The 21,744-nt window shown below is 46.3% G+C and overlaps 1 protein-coding gene across 6 annotated transcripts in view; it reads left to right on the forward strand.

The window, feature by feature from the left end:
• Positions 1-21,744, forward strand: part of ARHGEF9 (Cdc42 guanine nucleotide exchange factor 9) — a 448,518-nt gene that overhangs the window by 203,157 nt on the left and 223,617 nt on the right. Inside the window, exon 1 of one of the 6 annotated variants that reach the window (XM_033946855.1) lies at positions 12,169-12,251. The exons of 4 other annotated variants lie outside the window; for them this stretch is intronic. In XM_033946855.1, the coding sequence (XP_033802746.1) occupies positions 12,243-12,251 (9 nt within the window). In that variant the 5' untranslated portion in view covers positions 12,169-12,242. Of the gene's footprint in view, positions 1-12,168; positions 12,252-21,744 lie in introns of those variants that run through there. One more of the 6 variants, XM_033946857.1, reaches the window with a different exon arrangement.

The raw sequence follows: 21,744 nt of genomic DNA on the forward strand, positions 1-21,744 counted from the left end.
TTTTTCCGGTGGACTTGTTGAGGGGAAGGGAAAGGAATCTTGAATCTCTGCGTTAATATTGAGTTGAGGAAGGAAGGCATGACCTTGGATGTTTGTGGCGAACCCATGGGAGTTTTCACTGTATATGGCTTTATGGGTCATGCAGGTCATCTTGAACTTTGTTCTTTTCTTTATTGGTAGCCAATGTAGTTCTTTCAGGAGTGGAGTGGCTTTTTCCATTTCGCTGGCTCTGAGTATCAGTCTGGCTACTGTATTCTGGAGTGTCTGTAGTTTTTTTTTAGTTTTCTGTGATACCGCTCAATAGAGAATTACAGTAGTCTAGGTAAGGCAGTAGTATTGCTTGACTGATTGTCCTGAAGTTGTTTTGGGTTAGGACTGACCTAATTGTTCTTAGTTGTCTCAAACTGAAGAAGAATCTTTTCATCACTGCACTGATCTGTTCTTTATAGGTTAAGGAAGAGTCTCGGATGATACCCAGCACTTTGACAGTTCTATAACTGAATCTGGCATCCAGATGCCATTATAGAATACTATCTTAATGTACAGATTTCAGGTGTCTAGCTCCCTTTGTAGAACTGACCCATGTGCATGTGGAGAGGAGCCATAGTTTGGGCTATTTCAGAAGGGGGAATGCATGGCTATGATTACAGAAGTCAAGGCTGGAATTTACAGCTACTCTCGGATATTCAGGGGTTTTACAAAAATGCTGAGTAAGCATGTGTCAGGGCAGTTGTGTAACTTGATATCTACAGTTAATTGTTATTTACACATGGCAGAGACACCAAAACTGGCACACTAGTTGCTACTCTTTAAAGTCACATCCAAGTGCTTTAGTTTATAAATGCAAGGAGAGCTTTGGGCGTGTCTCCAACTTACAGGCGTAACTTATAGCATACCATAAGAAACATGCTATTGACTTGGCATCACTGGCTGCACCCAGATTTAGGGGCTTCAATTCAGGTTCACACCATAAGAACATAAAAATAGCCTTACTGGGTCAGACCAATGGTCCATCAAGCCCAGTAGCCCATTCTCATGGTGGCCAATCCAGGTCACTAGTACCTGGCCAAAACCCAAAGAGTAGCAACATTCCATTCAGAATCCTAAAGAACAGCAAGATTCTAGAATCCCAAAGAGTAACAAAAGATTCCAGAACCCCATAGAGTAGCAACATTCCATTCAGAATCTCAATGAATAGCAAGATTCTGGAATCCCAGAGAGTAACAAGATTCTAGAATCCAAAGAGTAGCAACATTCCGGAATCCCAGAGAGTAACAAGATTCTAGAATCCAAAGAGTAGCAACATTCCGGAATCCCAGAGAGTAACAAGATTCTAGAATCCCAAAGAGTAGCAACATTCCGGAATCCCAGAGAGTAACAAGATTCTAGAATCCCAAAGAGTAGCAACATTCCATGCTACCGATCCAGGGCAAGCAGTGGCTTTCCCCATGTCTTTCTCAATAACAGACTATGGACTTTTCCTCCAGTATTCTATGATAGCATAGGGCATCGTTGCATCTAAATGGAGGTGCCAAGTAACAGAATTTCTCCCTTAATATCATTGCCAGTCTATGGTACACGTGTAGTGATAGCACGGTTTAGAGATAGAGAAGTCGCCTCATACATGGTTTTGTCAATATTTGAAAGCACATAAGTTTTTCTAAAAAATAAATCTGGGTCAGATCTAAGTAAAACTTTAGCCGTTTAAAACACAAAATAGTCAGTGTTATAACTTTTAAAAAGGTTGCAGGGTTGTGGAGTCAGAATTGGAAGCAATTTTGAGCAAAGTTAAATATAATAAAAATATCCTGACTCCGACTCCAGCCTCAAAATAAAAAACTTGCAACATTATAATACATGGTCAATTTATTATTTTAAACTGACATATATTTCTTTGTCCAGAAGAAAACATTTAAAGCCGAATATCAATAGGAGTTGAGTCAAACGTCAGGTGTACTGATTCCATAGTCCTGGTTGTTTGGGGCTGGGTGAGGGCAGGTGAAAAAGTTTTATCTTCAGCAGTGAAATTCGGTCACTGAACGTGTGGAGGGGCATAATTGAAAGGAACGTCTAAGTCCATTTTCGTCTAAGTCGCAAGTCATCCAAAGTAAAAAAACAGCTTAGGAGTTTAGGACACATTTTCTAAAAATACGTCCCCATTTTTTTTTCGTTTCGAAAATCGTCTAAGTATACGTCCTGTCAATCTGATCATCCAAGTTGCTAAATCGTCCATCTTTATACCACATTTTCGTCCAACTTTTCGTCCAAGTCAAAAACGTCTAGAACAAGCCCTGTTGGACGTGGGAGGGGTCTGCAAAGTGATGGCATGAACACCCAGACATGACACCTAAATAGTGGGGTAACTTCACCATGTCTTCTCCTCACTACAGCTCCCTTATAGGTAATGGTGAGCCCCCAAAACCACCTCCAGAATCCCCTAGACCCACTTATCTACCACTCCAATAGCCCTTATGGCTGCAGGAGCCACTTATATGCCAGTACAAAAGGGTTTTGGGGGTGTATAGGGAAATGCACGTTTCATTATCAATGCACTGATTACCGGGGCTTAAGGGCATGGGTCCTCCTCTCCATGGGTCCCTAACCCACCCCCAAGACGGCTTAAGAAGCCTCTGTGCAGCATGCTAGGCTTTCCTATGCCAGGCTGCCAGGTGCTGATGTTCTGGAGGCACAATTTTCAAGTTGTGATTAATATTTTTATGGGGGTGGGGGGGTCGGTGATCAATGGTAATGTGTGGGGGTCTGTATTATGTGTTTGCAGTGCTTATCTGGTGACTTTAGGTGGGTTTTTGTGACTTAGACCATGTTTTAAATGGTCTAAGTCACAACGTCCAAGTTCCGTCGATCCTGTGCTGTATAATACATGCTTTACGACTAAGTCTAAGCCTGCCCACGTCCCGCCCAACTCCCGCCCTCGACACTCCTCCTGACACGCCCCATTTAGCTATGGTCGTTCAGCAGAACTATGAAGGCCTAGGTCATTTAGAAATACATCCAAAACCCATTTTCATTATCGGCACTTGGACGTATTTTGACAATGTTCGTCCAAGTGCCGACTTAGGTCAGTTTTTCTCTTTCGATTATGAGCCCCATAGCCTCTGTGCTTAAATGGTGATGAGTGTATAGCAGGTCAGATTCATAAGAACTCTTATGTAAAGTTATCTATGGATTTTCATCCGTGCAACTTATGTGTTTTCTGTTGTGAAAACCTGCCCACTTTGAAATGGATTTCTGATCTGTTTCTAAATGCATGTGGAGGCCCCTCCACTGAAGTCTGACCTCAGCAGATTCAGAATCGATATGATCACCACAAAGCTCTTCGTTGTTGACAAGTTTGTCTGAGGCTGCAAATTGTCATTCGATATGTCATTCAGGACACTTATTACCTTCCTCGACGCAAAAATCTGGAACAACCTCCTGACAGCTATCAAAACTGAACCCAATTATCTCAAATTTTGAAAAAAAAACACCCTGAAGACTCTCCTCTTCGGGGCAACACACTCCATTGGCAATTAGCAGCCTACATGGACTGAGTCTTCACTATCTTCAATGTATATTGTAACCCTAGTTCTCTTTATTACCTCACCCTAGTATACCTTTCTACTCCCTCTCCTCCTGTGTCTTCTCTGCCTCACTCGAATTATACGTCACCTTCAACCTATTTAGGCATAGAACGACTTCAAAACCTGACAAGCCAGAGACTGGTTATTGGTAGAAATTATTTTGAGTACCCAGTGAGAGTACCCAAGAAAGGGACTTGGGAGTAATAGTGGATAAGACAATGAAGCCGTCGGCACAGTGCGCAGCGGCTGCAAAGAGAGCGTATAGAATGATAGGTATAACCAAGAAGGGTATTACAACCAGAACGAAAGAAGTTATCCTGCCGTTGTATCGGGCGATGGTGCGTCCGCATCTGGAGTACTGCATCCAATATTGGTCGCCATACCTTAAGAAGGATATGGCGATACTTGAGAGGGTTCAGAAGAGAGCGACGCATTTGATAAAAGGGATGGAAAACCTTTCATACGCTGAAAGATTGGAGAAACTGGGGCTCTTTTCCCTGGAGAAGAGGAGAATTAGAAGGGATATGGTAGAGACTTACAAGATCATGAAGGGCATAGAGAGAGTAGAGAGGGACAGAAAGAGAGAAAGGGAGACAGAGAGAAATAGAGAGAGAGAAAGAAAGCAAGAGAGAGAGAAAGGGAGAGACACAGAAATAGACAGAGAGAGATAGAGAAAGATTGGAGGAACTGAGTCTCTTTTCCCTGGAGAAGAGAAGACTTAGAGGGGATATTATAGAGACTTACAAGATCATGAAGGGCATAGAGAGAGTAGAGAGGGACAGAAAGAGAGAGAGAAAGGGAGAGAGAGAGAGAGAGAGAAAGATTGGAGAAACTGGGACTCTTTTCCCTGGAGAAGAGGAGACTTAGAGGGGACATGATAGAGACTTACAAGATCATGAAGGGCATAGAGAGAGTGGAGAGGGACAGATTCTTCAAACTTTCAAAAAATAAAAGAACAAGAGGGCATTCGGAGAAGTTGAAAGGGGACAGATTCAAAACGAATGCTAGGAAGTTTTTCTTCACCCAACGGGTGGTGGACACCTGGAATGCGCTTCCAGAGGGCGTGATAGGACAGAGTATGGTATTGGGGGTCAAGAAAGGATTAGATAATTTCCTGAAGGAAAAGGGGATAGAGGGGTACAGATAGAGGACTACTACGCAGGTCCTGGACCTGTTGGGCCGCCGCGCGAGTGGACTGCTGGGCACGATGGATCTCTGGTCTGACCCAGCAGAGGCACTGCTTATGTTCTTAAAGGCAGCTTTAAGTTCTAGCGGTGTTTTTCTTAGCATCAGTTCACCAAATTTAATTTTGATGAATTTTGATAGAACGTTCTTACCTGCTTCCATGAGATTAGATTGACACTGTATATTCTGTATCACATTGCTATACAAATACCTTAACGCAACTTGCAGTGATACACTGGGAGTCACATTACGGGCCCAAAATAATGGTAAAATAACCCCAGCTTTTAAGTTGGGGTTATTTCGCCTCCTTGTAGCTTGATACTTCTGGGCCCAATGCACATGCAGCTATAGGCACCATCCTCCTATCTAATCTATCCCTCCCAGGTAGCATTCCCTCTTCTGATTCCCCCCCCTCCCGACTGCATCTTCCCCTCCCAATCCCAGCCCTCCTCTACCTGAAATTTCTATCAATACCCAAGACCTTCCTCCCCTCAGGGAGGGTTTCAGGGCCATTATCTGATGGTCCAGTTGGTTGCCAGGCAAGGCCCCATGCCTCTTCATTCTTGTCCGGCCAGCGCAGAATCCAAAATGGTGCTCTCGCTAAATGAATAGCTTTCCCCCCTCTTAGATCACTGATTCTATGAAGTTGCACACACAAGTCTTACAATAGTGACAGCTATGCATGTAACTTAATTTAATAATGAGTTTTTAATTGCTGTCAACAAGCAATAATTGACTATAACTGCGTTTAAATGGTGCTAATTGACAGTAATTAGCAGCTATGTGTGTAACCGCCCGTAATTGGATTTCTATAAAATGCGCAAGGGGGTGTGGAACTGGAAGGGTTGGAGTGGGCCTAGCACACCCATGTGCGTCTTATAGAATACTAGAAGTGGCGTGCCATTGATCTGGCGTAAGTGATCACACGTAAAGTCAGGCGCACAACTGCAGACTTACGCTAGTATCCAGCTAAAAGCACAGAAAACAACCCCCACGTCAAAGGCATTCCAAAGGCAAGAGCGGGGATGGATCACACGGCGTCGAAAAAAGTTTATTCGTAGGCGAATGGACGCTACATGGCCAGTGTTTTGGCAACTGAAAAGCGCCTTCTTCAGGAGTCTCATTTTTCATTGCTGCAACTCAATGCACAAAATACACTTCCTGTGTGGTATAGAAACAAATTGTCACAGCTTTGTAAAAGAATCCCTTAGTTATTACAATCTACTACTACTATGAATAATTTCTATAGCGCTACCAGACGCACGCAGCGCTATTCAGAGTCATAAAGAAGACAGTCCCTGCTCCAAAGAGCTTACAATCTAAACAGCCAAGACATACAAACAGGATGCCATGGATACAGTTAAGGGGAACAGAGGGGAATACAGGACAATCAAGCCATTGTGACATCACTGATGAGGCTGGCTCTTATTGGTGGAATGAGGCATTATGACATCACAAGCTCAGCTCTGCTTCCCAAAGACTGAAACTCTTCACACTACTATTACTACTATGAATTATTTCTATAGCGCTACCAGACGCACGCAGCGCTGTACAGTCACAACGAAGATAGTCCCTGCTCCAAAGAGCTTACAATCTAAACAGCCAAGACATACAAACAGGATGCCATGGATACAGTTAAGGGGAACAGAGGGGAATACAGGACAATCAAGCCATTGTGACATCACTGATGAGGCTGGCTCTTATTGGTGGAATGAGGCATTATGACATCACAAGCTCAGCTCTGCTTCCCAAAGACTGAAACTCTTCACACTACTATTACTACTATGAATTATTTCTATAGCGCTACCAGACGCACGCAGCGCTGTACAGTCACAACGAAGATAGTCCCTGCTCCAAAGAGCTTACAATCTAAACAGAAAAGACAGACAAACAGGATGTCATGGATACAGTTAAGGAGAACGGTTAATCTCTGGCTGGGTTGGAGGGCAGAGGGGAGTACAGGATAGTCAAGCCATTGTGACATCACTGATGAGGTTGGCTCTTATTGGTGGAATGAGGCATTATGACATCACAAGCTCAGCTCTGCTTCCCAAAGACTGAAACTCTTCACACTACTACTATGAATTATTTCTATAACGCTACCAGATGTACACAGCGCTGTACAGTGTCACAAAGAAGACAGTCCCTGCTCCAAAGAGCTTACAATCTAAACAGATGACCCAGACAAACAGGATGTCATGGATACAGTTGAGGGGAACGGTTAATCTGCTGGCTGGGTTGGAGGGCAGAGGGGAGTACAGGACAATCAAACCATTGTGACATCACTGAGGAGGTTGGCTCTTATTGGTGGAATGAGGCATTATGACATCACAATCTCAGCTCTGCTTCCCAAAGACTGAAACTCTTCACACTACTACTATGAATTATTTCTATAACGCTACCAGATGTACACAGCGCTGTACAGAGTCACAAAGAAGACAGTCCCTGCTCCAAAGAGCTTACAATCTAAACAGATGACCCAGACAAATAGGATGTCATGGATACAGTTGAGGGGAACGGTTAATCTGCTGGCTGGGTTGGAGGGCAGAGGGGAGTACAGGACAATCAAACCATTGTGACATCACTGAGGAGGTTGGCTCTTATTGGTGGAATGAGGCATTATGACATCACAATCTCAGCTCTGCTTCCCAAAGACTGAAACTCTTCACACTACTACTATGAATTATTTCTATAACGCTACCAGATGTACACAGCGCTGTACAGAGTCACAAAGAAGACAGTCCCTGCTCCAAAGAGCTTACAATCTAAACAGATGACCCAGACAAACAGGATGTCATGGATACAGTTGAGGGGAAGGGTTAATCAGCTGGCTGGGTTGGTGGGCAGAGGGGAGTACAGGACAATCAAGCTATTGTGACATCACTGATGAGGTTGGCTCTTATTGGTGGAATGAGGCATTATGACATCACAATCTCAGCTCTGCTTCCCAAAGACTGAAACTCTTCACACTACTACTATGAATTATTTCTATAACGCTACCAGATGTACACAGCGCTGTACAGAGTCACAAAGAAGACAGTCCCTGCTCCAAAGAGCTTACAATCTAAACAGATGACCCAGACAAACAGGATGTCATGGATACAGTTGAGGGGAAGGGTTAATCAGCTGGCTGGGTTGGTGGGCAGAGGGGAGTACAGGACAATCAAGCTATTGTGACATCACTGATGAGGTTGGCTCTTATTGGTGGAATGAGGCATTATGACATCACAATCTCTGCTCTGCTTCCCAAAGACTGAAACTCTTCACACTACTTCTATAGTGCTACCAGACACACAAAGCTGTTCAGAATCACAAAGAAGGCAGTCCCTGCTCCAAAGAGCTTACAATCTAAACAGACAAACAGGATGTCATGGATACAGTTAAGGGGAACAGTTAATCAGCTGGCTGGGTTGGAGGGCAGAGGAGTACGGTTGCATGGGCTTGTCGTGCCACTGGGGCTTGTGCGCATCTGAGAAGCTGAAAGCTATGCCGTCGGTAGTTTCATTTCCAGCAGGGTCTCCCAAGGCGGGCAAGTTTCAGCGGATATGTCCGACTAGTGATGTACCACCCATCTGGGCAGCAGCAGATGCGCAACATTGGAGGCGGAGGATCACGTTTGATGCGACATCAAACTTATACTGCGCAGAAGAAAAGCCCGGCCATCTACTTCTTTATTGTGCCACGAAAACTTGATGATGTTCATCCAGTCGCTAGGACTCGAACCCACGTCGATGGCATGAAACCGTTATTACAAGGATCTCAGGCTGTAGGAGCAGATTACAGGTTGTGGATTCAGGATTTTTCAGTGGTTCAAGTGCCTCTAAAAAATCGACCCCTGTGTATTTATTGTTTGGGATTTGAGATTTTGGGGGGGCTTTACTTTCCGTGTTTTCAGTCACAGTTCAACGCAAGATACATTCGTGTACTGAGGGTATTTCTGTCCTAGTGGTACCAGTGGTAAATTAAACTTTGCTCCTTAGCTCTCACAGTTCTGTTTTTTAATTTAAACCCAACCCTATCCTTATTCAGTTGGGATGAATTAAATTATTTGAGAAAAATTTAACAGCAATAAAAATAATTGCTAAAAGATGAAACCTTAATTCTAAATGTTTGCAGAGTGTAAGTCTTGATTGAGTATCATAAAATTAGTTTTACAGTAACAGGCCATGAGCTTGTGTGCCTGGAGGGGTTTTAGATGACGGACTGTTGATTAGTTAGCCCTGCAGTCAAGGAAAGCGTCGTTTAGGCCTGAACAAGATCCTTGCGCTAAGCAGAAATGGAAACACCAGACACGTGATTATCCCTGCAGAAGTGAGCAAGACCTTCAAGGTGTGTAAATGCCCTGGGATTCTGTACAGGTTGCTCAGATTTGGACCCACGCACATCCTAATTACTCTGTTTCCCCAAAAAATAAGCCCTAGCATGATTTTTAAAGATGCTCCTAATATAAGCCCTACCCTGAATATAAGCCCTAGTTAAGATCGATCCCCGAAGTCGTCGAGCTCCCCCCCCCCCCGAATGTCCCTGACACTCTCTGACTCCATCCCTGACACTAATGCGGCCTGATTTGCTGAAAAAATCGGACCCCTGCTTCTTTAGGAGGCCTTGGAGCGGAGGTAGGTCAGTCTCACGGTGGGAGGGTCAAAAAGATCTCTCCTGCCCTGCCCTGACGCGAATTGAGGAGCGCGAGTCCAGCGAGGGAGGTAAGGGGGAATGATTTTTTTTTTTTAAATTGTATAGGCCGCCCCAGTTTTGCAAGCTGCACCTACTGTGCCGGCTTGCAAAGCCCATATATAGGCCGTGACCTATATATGGGGAAATACAGTATATACTGTAGATATTCAAAGTGATTTGAATGGCAGGAGAAGCTCCTAGCTAATTTAAATAGCTCGGAGGTTATCTGGGTGTATTCAGCGGCTCTTAATTGGATAGAGTCACAGAATATCCGCTCTAATCACCAGCTCAAAGGTGGAGTGGAAACAACCAATTGGAAGTGATTTTCAGTTCTTCTTCTAAGAAGCTCACAAGGAAGGCACTAAACTGTTTCGTTTTTATGTTTTTCGAGAGGCATGAAGCACAGTGGGCTGTGCTGAGTCGCTGACCCTCCTGTCCTGGTTCTGAGGTGCCCATAGGGATTAAGTTAGAACACACTGAGGCGATAGCTTGGTGATGGACAGAGGGATAGTGAGGGGGGGGGGGCCCTGGGCACCATCATGCCTATCACCCTCCGCCCAACCGCCTCTTCAAAATCATTGGCGGCAGTGAGCGGCATCTCCTAGTTGCTGCTTCTGCTGGCTTCAGTTCTCCTTCTCATGTCACTTCCTGGTCACAGGACAGGAAGTGATGTCGGAGGGTGAGCTGGGCTTGGAGACGCCGCTCGCTGGTGCCAAAGCTTTTGAAGAGGCATGCAGGGGGGAGGGTGTAAGGGAGAAGAGGTATGCGGGAGGGGGCATGTGATGGGGAAGAGCGGGGGCCACTACGCCTCTAGTGGTGGAATGTGGGATAGGCGAGGAGGCTCAAGGTCTGATTCATGAAGCAGCCAGGAGGTGTGTTTGGATCTAATAAAGGCGATGCTGCTTCCAGCCTGAGGGTCTGCCTTTCCGACCTTCAGTTTGTGCTGCGTGGAAAGACGTTGATCTCTCAGGAAGAGGCTCCCCAGTTCAAAATGGTTGCAGTGGTGATCAGGGACAGATAGAACGGGTCCTGCCTGGATGCGCTTTATTACTTCATAGGAGTCAGCTCTGTAGGTGGTTGCACACCCCTAATATTGAACTAGGAGAGATAATTTCCATTGGGTCTAGCACCCCTCCCTCCCCCATCATTTTGAAACTTTGGCTCCTATGTTTGTAGAAAGAGGCAGTGGCGTAGCAAGGGTAGGAGGCGCACCCCCCCACACCCTACTCTCCACCCCCCCTGCTCCTTCCATGCCCCCCCCGCCACACTTACGCCCTCCCTCCCCCTCCCTTACCTCGTTACATCTTTGCCAGCGTGGGCAGCTTCTCTAGCCTGCTGCTTGCACCCGCATTGGCTTTCCCTTTGACGTCACTTCATGGCCAAGTGATTTCAGACGGGAGCCAGGTCAGTGTGAGTGGCAAGCCTGAGAAGTTGCTCGCACTGGTGCAGAGTAAAGAGGTGTGTGTGTTGGGGGGGGGGGAGTGGTGACAGCACCCCCACCAAAATGGTGCCCAGGGCGTTCCACCCACCCCCCTTTAATATGCCACTGGTAAGAGGAGTATCTTAGAGGTTAGCACTGTGGGCTGAGATCAATGAAGCCAGCGTTCAAATTCCACCGCTGCTTCTTGTGGTCTTGAAAAGTCACTTAACCCTCCATGACTTCACCTATAAAGTGGGAAAATGGCTGATTTTTCTACTTTCTAATTCAGGGCATCGGATAACACAAATTAGCACATGAGTCCTTACTGCCACCCATTATGCTAACCTTCTGCTAAGTAGTGTTTGGTAATGGGCGTAGGCAACTGATTAGCACAGAAATGCCACCCCCCTCCCCCCATGGGAAAATTATTTTGCACTGCAGTTTGCCCAGCAAATGTCAGACTTGTTCCAGAATGATTTTTAGTCAAAGGGCCCCTTAGCTTGTGGGTCCTCCCGGGTCAGTTCGAGCTCTTGAGAGCACAAGAGAGCGAAATGTGAAAACCCCCCACTAGGCAATCCATTTTCTGCAGGATTTAAAGGCGCAAGAGGGCCAGCACTTGAACGAAGGCAGGTCTCTCATGGTCATGCATGGGAAGAAAGGGGGAGGGGAAGGAGTCTCTAGTGCTTCTCCTGCCCAGAAGAGCCCCGGCCCCCCTCCTCCTCAATCCACTCCTGGTTTTGTTTTGGGTTTTTTTTTTTTTAAACGCAGCAGCCAGAAGCTGGTTATTGGTTTGTTAAAATAAAATGCGTGCCACCTGCTGCCTGCCAGGGACTCATCCCTTCCCCTGCTCTGTGCTCATCCTGCCTGCTGATTGACAGCCCCGGTGCCCGCGCTGCCTGGCCGCGGCGGGAGCTGCTTAGTATGCGCAAGGACTCGCCCGGGCTGCCGCTCCCTGGCACAGAGCAGGCAGCAGCCCAGCGCCCGTCGCCCAGCCTCAGCCGGTGACAGGGTGGTGGTGTTTTTTTTTTTGCCCCTCCCCCCGCCTGTTTCCTTTCTACCATGGTGGATGCATGGACAGCCTGGCAGAGCAAAGGTTGACAGCTCAGACCGTGCCAGCCCCGCACCTCGACCAGTACAGCGTCCTGCACTGCACCATGACCTTGGACGTGCAAACGGTGGTGGTGTTCGCTGTGATCGTGCTCCTGCTGCTCGTCAACGTGATCCTCATGTTCTTCCTGGGCACCCGTTGAATGGAGTTCTGCGCCCGATCGCTTGGGGGCTGCCAGTGAGCGAGTGGGGGGAGGGGGGGGGGAGCGAGAGCCACCTTGCTGCTGGACTGAGGGGAAGCCGCCGAGCTCCGACATGGCCTCGCTGTGATCTGTATGACGTTGGTATATTATCTCTCCCTAAATCTTCTCTCTTGTCTTTTTTTTTTTTTTTTTTCTTCCAAGAATGCCTGTGCGCGTTGCTACTGCTGCGTGTTGCCTTTGCTCTTAGGGAATCGCGCGTTGCGAACGCTTCCCCCGACCCCAGCGGACAGGAAAGCCGCGGAGTCGCGGCTTTTGGACCGATCTGTCTGTCTTGTCTTTAAATGTAAAAAAAAAAAATAATCAGAGGGGGAAGGGTAGTAAATCTAGAAATTTCTAGCGAGCTATGAAAGCTGCCTAGTATGGATGAGGGAAGGAGCGTGGGTGCTTAATACTAATATTGGGGGGGGGGGGGCTTTCTTAAATCACATGAAGGCGATTGCATCTTTGGTATTAAAAATAAAATAAAATAATAAAGCGTTCAGTCGAGACATAGGGAAAACAGCAAAGCATTTCTCTTGGTGCGAGAGGAGAAATCACCTTTGCACCGCTGTGACTTGAATTCGCAATTCGGCTCCAGTGCCCTGAGCGGTGGGCAGCCTCGTTGGCACAGCTCTCGCCCGGCCAAAATGTAAGCAGATCCTGCCCTAGCTATTAATCCACGCGGTACATCAAACGCACGGCTGTCGGCCAATATTCGAATTCTATTGAAAGCTTCAATCTCTAGGAATGGCTGCAAATGCTGGTACCCGGGTCTATCACCACATTGGTAACTTCTGCTCTGTAAATACAGTTAGTTAGACTTATTTTTCGAGCTAAATGGCAGATCTATCCGTTTAAGGGACGGCATTTTTGCTGGGAGGCTCGCCGGGATCTTTGGCAGGAGATGTGGCTGGTTCTCGTTTTCTGGGCTTTCACTAGGGTCCCATCGATTTTCCTGAAAATGAAGTGCCGGCTGAAAGACCGTCGGCTCCGGATGCGAATTCCCCGCTCGGAAAGGAACGGGGTGCTTTGCTGAGACGAGCGGTGCCCGACTGGTGCTTCCGGGCAAAGCGGGTTGGGCTTTTCTGCCCTTTGGCAGCAGTAGAGCTCTGCTCGCCTTCTCGGGCCAGGAAAGTCTGTAGGACGCACATCTGGAGGGGGGGAGGGGGGGAAAGATAATGCTGCTTTGGCTTTAGGCGACCTAGCTTGAATCGCCTTTGGCGTGCAAGATTTTGGAAGAGGAGGGTTTGCTTAAGGTCGGTGTGGCTGATCTCGGGTGCGGGGCAGCTCTGCTGGGCTCAAAGCACGGCAGGAAAAAAAAAGCCGGAGCCTGGTCCCCAGAGCATTGCCTTGCAGAGTCTTGGCTCTCGAGAGCTCTTTTGCTGCTCAGTTTCATTCTGCCCTGCTGCATGCATATTTCTGGGTAGCATTCCCCTAGACAAGGGATCCAAAGGAAGAAGAAAATACAGCAATCTAGCATGCCTTTGTGTGGTAGCTTTAAAGTGGAGTTTGGTGAGCGGGAAGTCACGGTAAACTGAACCAGGCTGCTTTAGTGACTGGCAGCTGGCGTGTATAGGTTAAAACCCCCTCGACTTGGTCAATTAAGATGAGATAGCCAGCTCCAGCCGTGTTCTTTCTGCCTTTAAACCGCACCGCAGCCATTGGTTTGGGGGAAACAAACACATCCTGAGCTTTGCAGTCTAGTTGCACTGTGCAGAAGCCCGAGCGCATAAAACACCTCCTCGGTTATAGCAACTAGGGTGAGCTCATAGGAGCTGGGGCTGTCTCTGGTGTGGCCTCTGGTTTGGCAAATTCAGATCTTTGTTCACTTAAGTATATTGACCGGTGCCCAGAATCTCTCCAGATGTTTGGTTCTAGTAGCATAATAAATGCCTGCAGATAAAAAAGAGACCTGAATGCTCCATCCAGTCTACCCAACATTTACAATCACTGTACAAAGTTATGTGTAAATTGAATCTTTCTCATACTATCCTTAAATGGCTCTCTTTCCTATTCCACATGTATTTCTTTCCCTGCATCCGTATTGTTACAGCACGTCTGTTCGTTATAGCGTCTTTCACCCAAATTTTGTAGTTTTAAACATGTAGACCGCTTAGAAGCCCGATGAGCAGTATATAACATTTTTATTAAACTTGAAACGTTTATATTACTGGGTGCTAGACCACAGAAGTCCACCCGGAACTACTGGAGTTACCGTCAAAGCTCTTTCCAGTCTTGCGTATCCAAATCATGCGGGATACAGACCATAAAAGTCCGCCCAGCACCTTCCCCAGTCTAAATTACCGAAGCCCTCCCCAGCCCATTCTAAACCAAATTGCCATATACGGGGCACAGACCGTGCAAGTCTGCCTTGTTCTTCAATTAATGCCATGCATGTTCTCATTAGAGATCCTCTGTGTTCATACCACGCTTTTTTTTTTTCCAATTCCGTCACAGTTTTCCTCTCCACCACCTCCCCACCTCCCTCGGGAGGGCATCCCAGGCACCCACCACCCTCTCCACAAAAAAGAATTTCCTAACATTCCTCTTAAGTCTCCCATCCCTCAGCCTCAATTTATCTGCTCTAGTTTTACCAATTTCCTTTCTCTGGAAAAGATTTAGTTCTAGATTAATACCTTTCAAGTATTTCAACATCTGTATCGTATCACCGCTGTCCCTCCTCTCCTCCAGAGTTTACTGCACATGAGGTCATCTCGTCTCTTCTCAAACTCCTTTTGGCTCAAACCCCCTATCATTTTTGCCGCCCTCCTCTGGACCGCTTCAAGGGTGTCGGGTCAAAAGCGCGCCGGGACAAAGGTGCGCGCAGACAATTGAGCGCAGCATGGAGGCACGCGCCGCAGAAAATTACTGTTTTTAGGGCTCCAACGGGGGGGCGTGGGGGGGAACCCACCACTTTACTTAATAGAGATCGCGCCGCGTTGTGGGGGCATTGTGGGAGGTTTGGGGGAGTTGTAACCCCCCACATTTTACTGAAAACTTCACTTTTTCCCTGTTTTTAGGGAAATGACTGGGAAACAGAGGATCCTGAAATGTGATATATTTGAGGTTGTGTTTTTGGACTTGGGCATTACCTGATCTGGGGAAAGGGGCGTGTCTTGCACTAATGGAAAGCAGAGAACAGTGAAACCATGCGAGGTGGTCATGAGCTTTATCCTAGTGCAGGGGTAGGGAACTCCGGTCCTCGAGAGCCGTATTCCAGTCGGGTTTTCAGGATTTCCCCAAAGAATATGTATGAGATCTATTTGCAGGCACTGCTTTCAATGCATATTCATTGGGGAAATCCTGAAAACCCGACTGGAATACGGCTCTCGAGGACCGGAGTTCCCTACCCCTGCCTTATAGGGAGCCCACTGATTTCTTCCAACATCAGTGGCCCTATATTAACTAAATATATATTATTATAAAACCCTGAAATCATTTTTTTTAAACTTCATACTGAGACTACATGTAAGAGCTATGGAATCTATTACTAAAACATAGCATAGGTTTTTAGTGCCAGCCATGGCAGGAACAGCTCCAATGCTCATGGAATTCCTATGAACATAGGAACTGTTACCGCCGTGGCCAGCACTAAAAAAATGCACTATGCTTTTGTAAGGGGGGGGGAATAGTTTGAAAAGGATGTTTCTTTTACAATATTTTTTTCCTTTTTTTAAAACAAAGATTATGTTAAGTATAGCCTCCTGAAAGATATATGTTTTATGTTCTTTAATTTCTATATAATTGATTTTTTTTCACAGGGTGTTATATAATACTGTATATTTATTTAATATACAACCCTTGATAGAGGCCAGAAGCCAAAACACATCTGTGTTGGGTCCTTTGAAAGCGTGATGTCTAGACCAGTGATTCCCAACCCTGTCCTGGAGGAACACCAGGCCAATTGGGTTTTCAGGCTAGCCCTAATGAATATGCATGAAGCAAATTTGCATGCCTATCACTTCCATCCTATGCAAATCTCTCTCATGCATATTCATTAGGGCTAGCCTGAAAACCCGATTGGCCTGGTGTTCCTCCAGGACAGGGTTGGGAATCACTGGTCTAGATCAAATAATTTTTATTTTCACTTTCACTTCCTTTGGCTTCCTGGCACCTTTGCTCCTCTCTGTGTGACCTACTGGGGCTCATTTTTGAAACAGAAAATATCCTGAAAATGGCACAAAGCGGCAGATGGATGTTTTTGGGGGCAAAAACATCCAAATTGCTCTTTTCAAAACTCAGTGTAAAGATGTTTTTCTCCTCGGTTTGTCTAAATCTCAAGGGGGCGTGTTGTGGGCGGGACTAGGGCAGGCTTAATTATTTTGGCCATTTTTCTGTGATAATGGAGCACTGTAAAAATGTCCAGGGCAAGGACATTTTGGGCTGGACCTGTTTCAATAACAACTTTGGGCTGGATTCTGCAACTGGCGCCGGTCTCTGCGAGCGCCGGTCGTGTGTCATTCATGTACCAGCGCTAAGATAGCGGAGTAGGCAGACGTGAGCATGCTGCAGTGAAATTGTGCAGGACGAGTTGCAGCTTTGTCCCAGATTCTCTTTCATCCTTTTTAGAAATACACTTCCCCCTCAGTATTCGTGGTTTCCTTATCTACGGAGTCACTTATTCGCGGTTTTAAACCACAAAATGCATTTTCATTTTTTGGGCTATTTTAAGCCCTATAAGCCCCCCTTTAAGTCTTACCTGGTGGTCTAGCGGGTTTTGGGGCAGGAGCGATCTTCCCACGCTCCCGCCCCGTGCAGATCGCTCACAGGAAATGGATCGAGAGACTACGACGGGAGCTCAAGGCAGCCATTTCCTGTGAGCAATCTGCCCGGGGCAGGAGCGTGGGAAGATTGCTCCTGCCCCGAAAATCCGCTAGACCACCAGGTAAGGCTTAAGGGGGGGGGGGTTTACAGGGCTTAAAATAGCTGGGGGGGGGGGGAAGCAGGGGTTAGAGGCAGAACTGGCCCGAATATTATTTGTGGGGATTTTTAAATAGAACCGGCCCGAATATTATTTGTGGGGATTTTTAAATATTCGCGGGCCGGCTCTGCTAACTAACCACCGCAAATACAGAGGGGGGGGGGGGGGAGGAAGTGTAATCTGCTTTATCAGTGGAGACTTGGAAATACTGAAGGACGCAGAAGATCTGGGAAGAGTTTAAGCTTTTCTGCTTCATTGTGGCTGCTCGGTCAGCGAGTGCTGGAGTTTGAGGGATTTGGGAATGTAGGTGCAGAGGTTGGGTCCTGGGGTTCAGTGAACGTCCAAGGGCTAATGGAGTATCATTTGTATCTCAGCAGGCAAATCAGGGATTGTAGGAATTCATAATACACCCCGGTAGCATGTCAGTAGCATATCAGAATGCACCCCTGTGGGCTTCTAGAACAGCCTGACAACATTTTCTAACACTGGCTGGCAAAATACTGAAATAAAAGAAGGATTTTGCTTAAGTTTTGCATGGTAGCATGTACCAGGTCTTCTTTATGTTACCCTATCAGTAGGGGGGAAATAGTGAGAAACACTCTATTGAGTAGACTCAGTAAGTTTAGCTTCTGTGGGTTTCATCATAGGGTTACCCCTCCAGAAAAAGGAGGACCGATTGAGGAAGTAAAACCCGGACATCTTAATCCGTCCTGCTTTATCTGGAGCCATATGGTAACACTATGACCCATCATGGATAAGGAGGGGCTGTCTGAAATCCTGCAACTGGGCTCTTTTTAATAGCTCTACAGTGCTGTAATCTCTTCCCCCTCCCCCCCCCCCCACCCCCGAAAGACTTTATTAACCTTGCTTCTCTGCTGAAAAATTCACCCAGGTCCTGAAGGTGTGTGACTGTAGGATTGCCAAAGCCTTGATCTTTCACTTGCTTGGCCAACATCCATTCAGGACCGACAGACCTGCTGACCTTCCGAGAGGGCACCCTTTCATGCCTACACACCCTCCCTGTGGCCAGAATTCACTCTGCACCTTCCCTCCCCCCCCCCCCTGGACTAATCCTGGCGGCAGCAGCAGCAGGTGGTGAAAGAGAGAGGAAGTTTGGGCTTGCTCCCCTGCATCCAGGCACTAAAAAAATGCGCTATGCTTTTGTAAGGGGGGGGAATAGTTTGAAAAGGATGTTTCTTTTACAATATTTTTTTCCTTTTTTTAAAACAAAGATTATGTTAAGTATAGCCTCCTGAAAGATATATGTTTTATGTTCTTTAATTTCTATATAATTGATTTTTTTCACAGGGTGTTATACAATACTGTATATTTATTTAATATACAACCCTTGATAGAGGCCAGAAGCCAAAACACATCTGTGTTGGGTCCTTTGAAAGCGTGATGTCTAGTCAGTGGTTCCCAACCCTGTCCTGGAGGAACACCAGGCCAATTGGGTTTTCAGGCTAGCCCTAATGAATATGCATGAAGCAAATTTGCATGCCTATCACTTCCATCATATGCAAATCTCTCTCATGCATATTCATTAGGGCTAGCCTGAAAACCCGATTGGCCTGGTGTTCCTCCAGGACAGGGTTGGGAATCACTGGTCTAGATCAAATAATTTTTATTTTCACTTTCACTTCCTTTGGCTTCCTGGCACCTTTGCTCCTCTCTGTGTGACCTACTGGGGCTCATTTTTGAAACAGAAAATATCCTGAAAATGGCACAAAGCGGCAGATGGATGTTTTTGGGGGCAAAAACATCCAAATTGCTCTTTTCAAAACTCAGTGTAAAGATGTTTTTCTCCTCGGTTTGTCTAAATCTCAAGGGGGCGTATTGTGGGCGGGACTAGGGCAGGCTTAATTATTTTGGCCATTTTTCTGGCTTCCTAAGAGAAGGCGGGGGAGAGTAGCTGGCAGAGGGGACGTAGAAAGAGCAAGGTTTTAAGAGCCTGGATCTTTCTTTTCTCTAAAAGTTCACAACTCTGGCAACCAGGGCAGACTGAAAGAACAGCAGTGTAAAAGCACAGGAGAACTTACCCCGCATTACTATAAGTCAGGGGGCATCCAGCCAATCAGATGGTGGAGTGGTTACACTGTGAACACGTGCAGGTCCCACCAGCCCTTATTAAAATAACGGAAACAGGAATTTATTATCCACCTTCTAGAAATATAACATTTTAAATGCTTTAACACAGAGGGCTCCTTTTATGAAGGCGGGTTAGGGCTTTAACGCACAGAATAGCGTGCTCTACCAATTCCTTTTAAGCAGGTGGTAGATTTTCGGCTAGCGCGCGCACGTGCTAAAATGCTTAACGCGCCTTCGTAAAAGGAGCCCAGAGTTTCCAGCTTCCTCTGTTTCTGTTCTTGAGAGATTAATATGAATTAGGATTTAGATAACAGACCTTTGTTAATTCAATAGGACATGAATGTGAAGGGGGGGGGGTGGAATGGAAGGAGGATCAGCTTTGGAAAGTGAAGAGGATAGGGAGGGGGAAGGAATGGGAAGGGGGCGGGGGGGGGAGAAAGAGCCAGCTGGCAACCCTCCCAATACATTTCTGCTGGCACAGGTCTGAGAACCGTGGCACATTCTGTGCAGGAGTCACGAGGCATTAGAAAGGCTCACACTTCCCAGGGGAGAAGGTGGCACCCCTACAGCAAACCTGTCACGGCGCTGTTGGTTTCAGGGGGATTCTGAGGCGGGCATTTGGTAGGGGAGCACTTTCTGGTTATTACGCAATTTTGCAGCTTAGCTAGGCTGAATGACGATGCTCCACTCCAGGAAGCACATCGCCATGGCAACTCCTCCAGCAGATGAGGGGGGAAAAAAGCTGCAGAGGATCAGACAGCGCCAGTGTTTTTAAGAAGCGCATAAAATCGTTTCACCACCAGCTTTTACCCCCTTCCTGTGTTTGGCAGGACAGAGCTACGAGGGGGGAGGGGAGGGGGCTGAAAAATTCTCAGCCCAGCCAAGAAGAGAATTCCGTGGATATGGTTCAATCGGTGAACTTGAGTTGAAATGGTGTGGTGGCCGTGTTAGTCCACTTTCCAAGGTAATATAAAGAAAACAAAACCCCAAAGGGACTAACCCAATCCGTTTTATGATGAGCTTTCGAAGGTAACCCTTCTTCAGATCAGAAAAGGTATCACCTTATTTTCTGTTTTATTTCTTTATACTAATCGATGATCTGAAGCAATGGCAAAAACATCGAATTTCGTTTCTGCAAATTGGCCCGTAACGAAACACTCTTTCCAGCTACAGTGGCAAAATAATGCACAGAATTTAGGAAGTGGGTTGGTTGGGCTGAGAATTTTTCAGCACCCTCTCAAATGTGTGCCACACAGCACACTAGGCTTCTTCTCTTTTGTCTTCTGATTTATATTCCAGTGCATTCTAGGGCTCGCAGTTGGGTCAGGTTGGTTTGCAAGCCAAGACTTGAATAGATGTGGCTGAGCAATAAAGTGAGACCAACAGGAAGGTTCTCGGTATACAAGGACATTGAAGGTCAACCACATATCTTCCTTCTTATGCTTTACTGGATTTTATGAGATGATACTAACAGAGAACATTTTTAAATATCCGTCAGATGCTCTTTGTTTAAATATAAAGGTATTCTTTGCATATTAGATTGGACCATCAGCAGAGGAATTTCCCAGCAGATCGTTTCTAGGTTACACAATTCTCATTCTCAGTTCATTTTGGAGTAAATGTCTCCTTAATCAAGTCACTTGTAATCCACGCCTTCTGATTCTGCTAGTTCCAGTAGAGCCTGGGCTCTCTGTAGGTGAAGTTTAGAAAGCGTGGCAGATTTCAAAAATAAATGGGATATTCATGTGGGATCTCTAATGAGGTAAGGGCAGGGGGTGGTGAGCAAAATCAAGGAGAAGGGTCACTAGAGTGGGCAGACTTGGTGGGCTTTGGCCCTTTTCTGCCGTCATTTTTCTATGTTTCTATGTTTCAATGCCAGGAGGTTCTTCTTCACACAGAGGGTTGTGGACACATAGAACGCGCTCCCGGAGGAAGTGATCGGGCAGAGTACGCTACGAGGATTCAAAGAGGGATTGGATGGATTCCTGAAGCATAGGGGGATTGAAGGATACAGATAAGGGTAGATAAGAGTATGGAAAGAGTATAGATAAAAACAAGGGGGCTATAGGGCTAAATCAAGATAACATGACAGGTCATGGACCTGATGGGCCGCCGCGGGTGCGGACTGCTGGGCGCGATGGACCTCTGGTCTGACCCAGCGGAGGCAAATGCTTATGTTCTTATGTTCCTGCAACTGTGTGTCACACATGCAAACCGCTTTGGTTGTACTACACAAAGGCAGTAAATGAAGAATCTCATGCTGTCGGGTCCTTCATCACAGGGGAGACGCTGATAATTCAAGAAGAGCTATTAAATCTTACTTCTGACTTTTCAGATAATTCAGAGCAGCTCAGATTGAAGATCCCCCAAGTCAGTTCTTTCTTCCTTAAATAATGATCAAAATAAAGGTTTTACAGTAAATCCAAGATGTTCAGATGGAAGAACCCCTTACCTTCCAAATAGTTAAGAACATAAGAATAGCCTGACCATGTAGCCCAGTATCCTGTCTTCACAGAGGCCAATCCAAGTCACAAGTACCTGGCAAAAGCCCAAAGAGTAGCAGCAGTCCAGGCCACCGATTACCAG

This window comes from Geotrypetes seraphini, chromosome 5 (genome assembly GCF_902459505.1).
Source record: "Geotrypetes seraphini chromosome 5, aGeoSer1.1, whole genome shotgun sequence".
Lineage (NCBI taxonomy): Eukaryota > Metazoa > Chordata > Amphibia > Gymnophiona > Dermophiidae > Geotrypetes > Geotrypetes seraphini.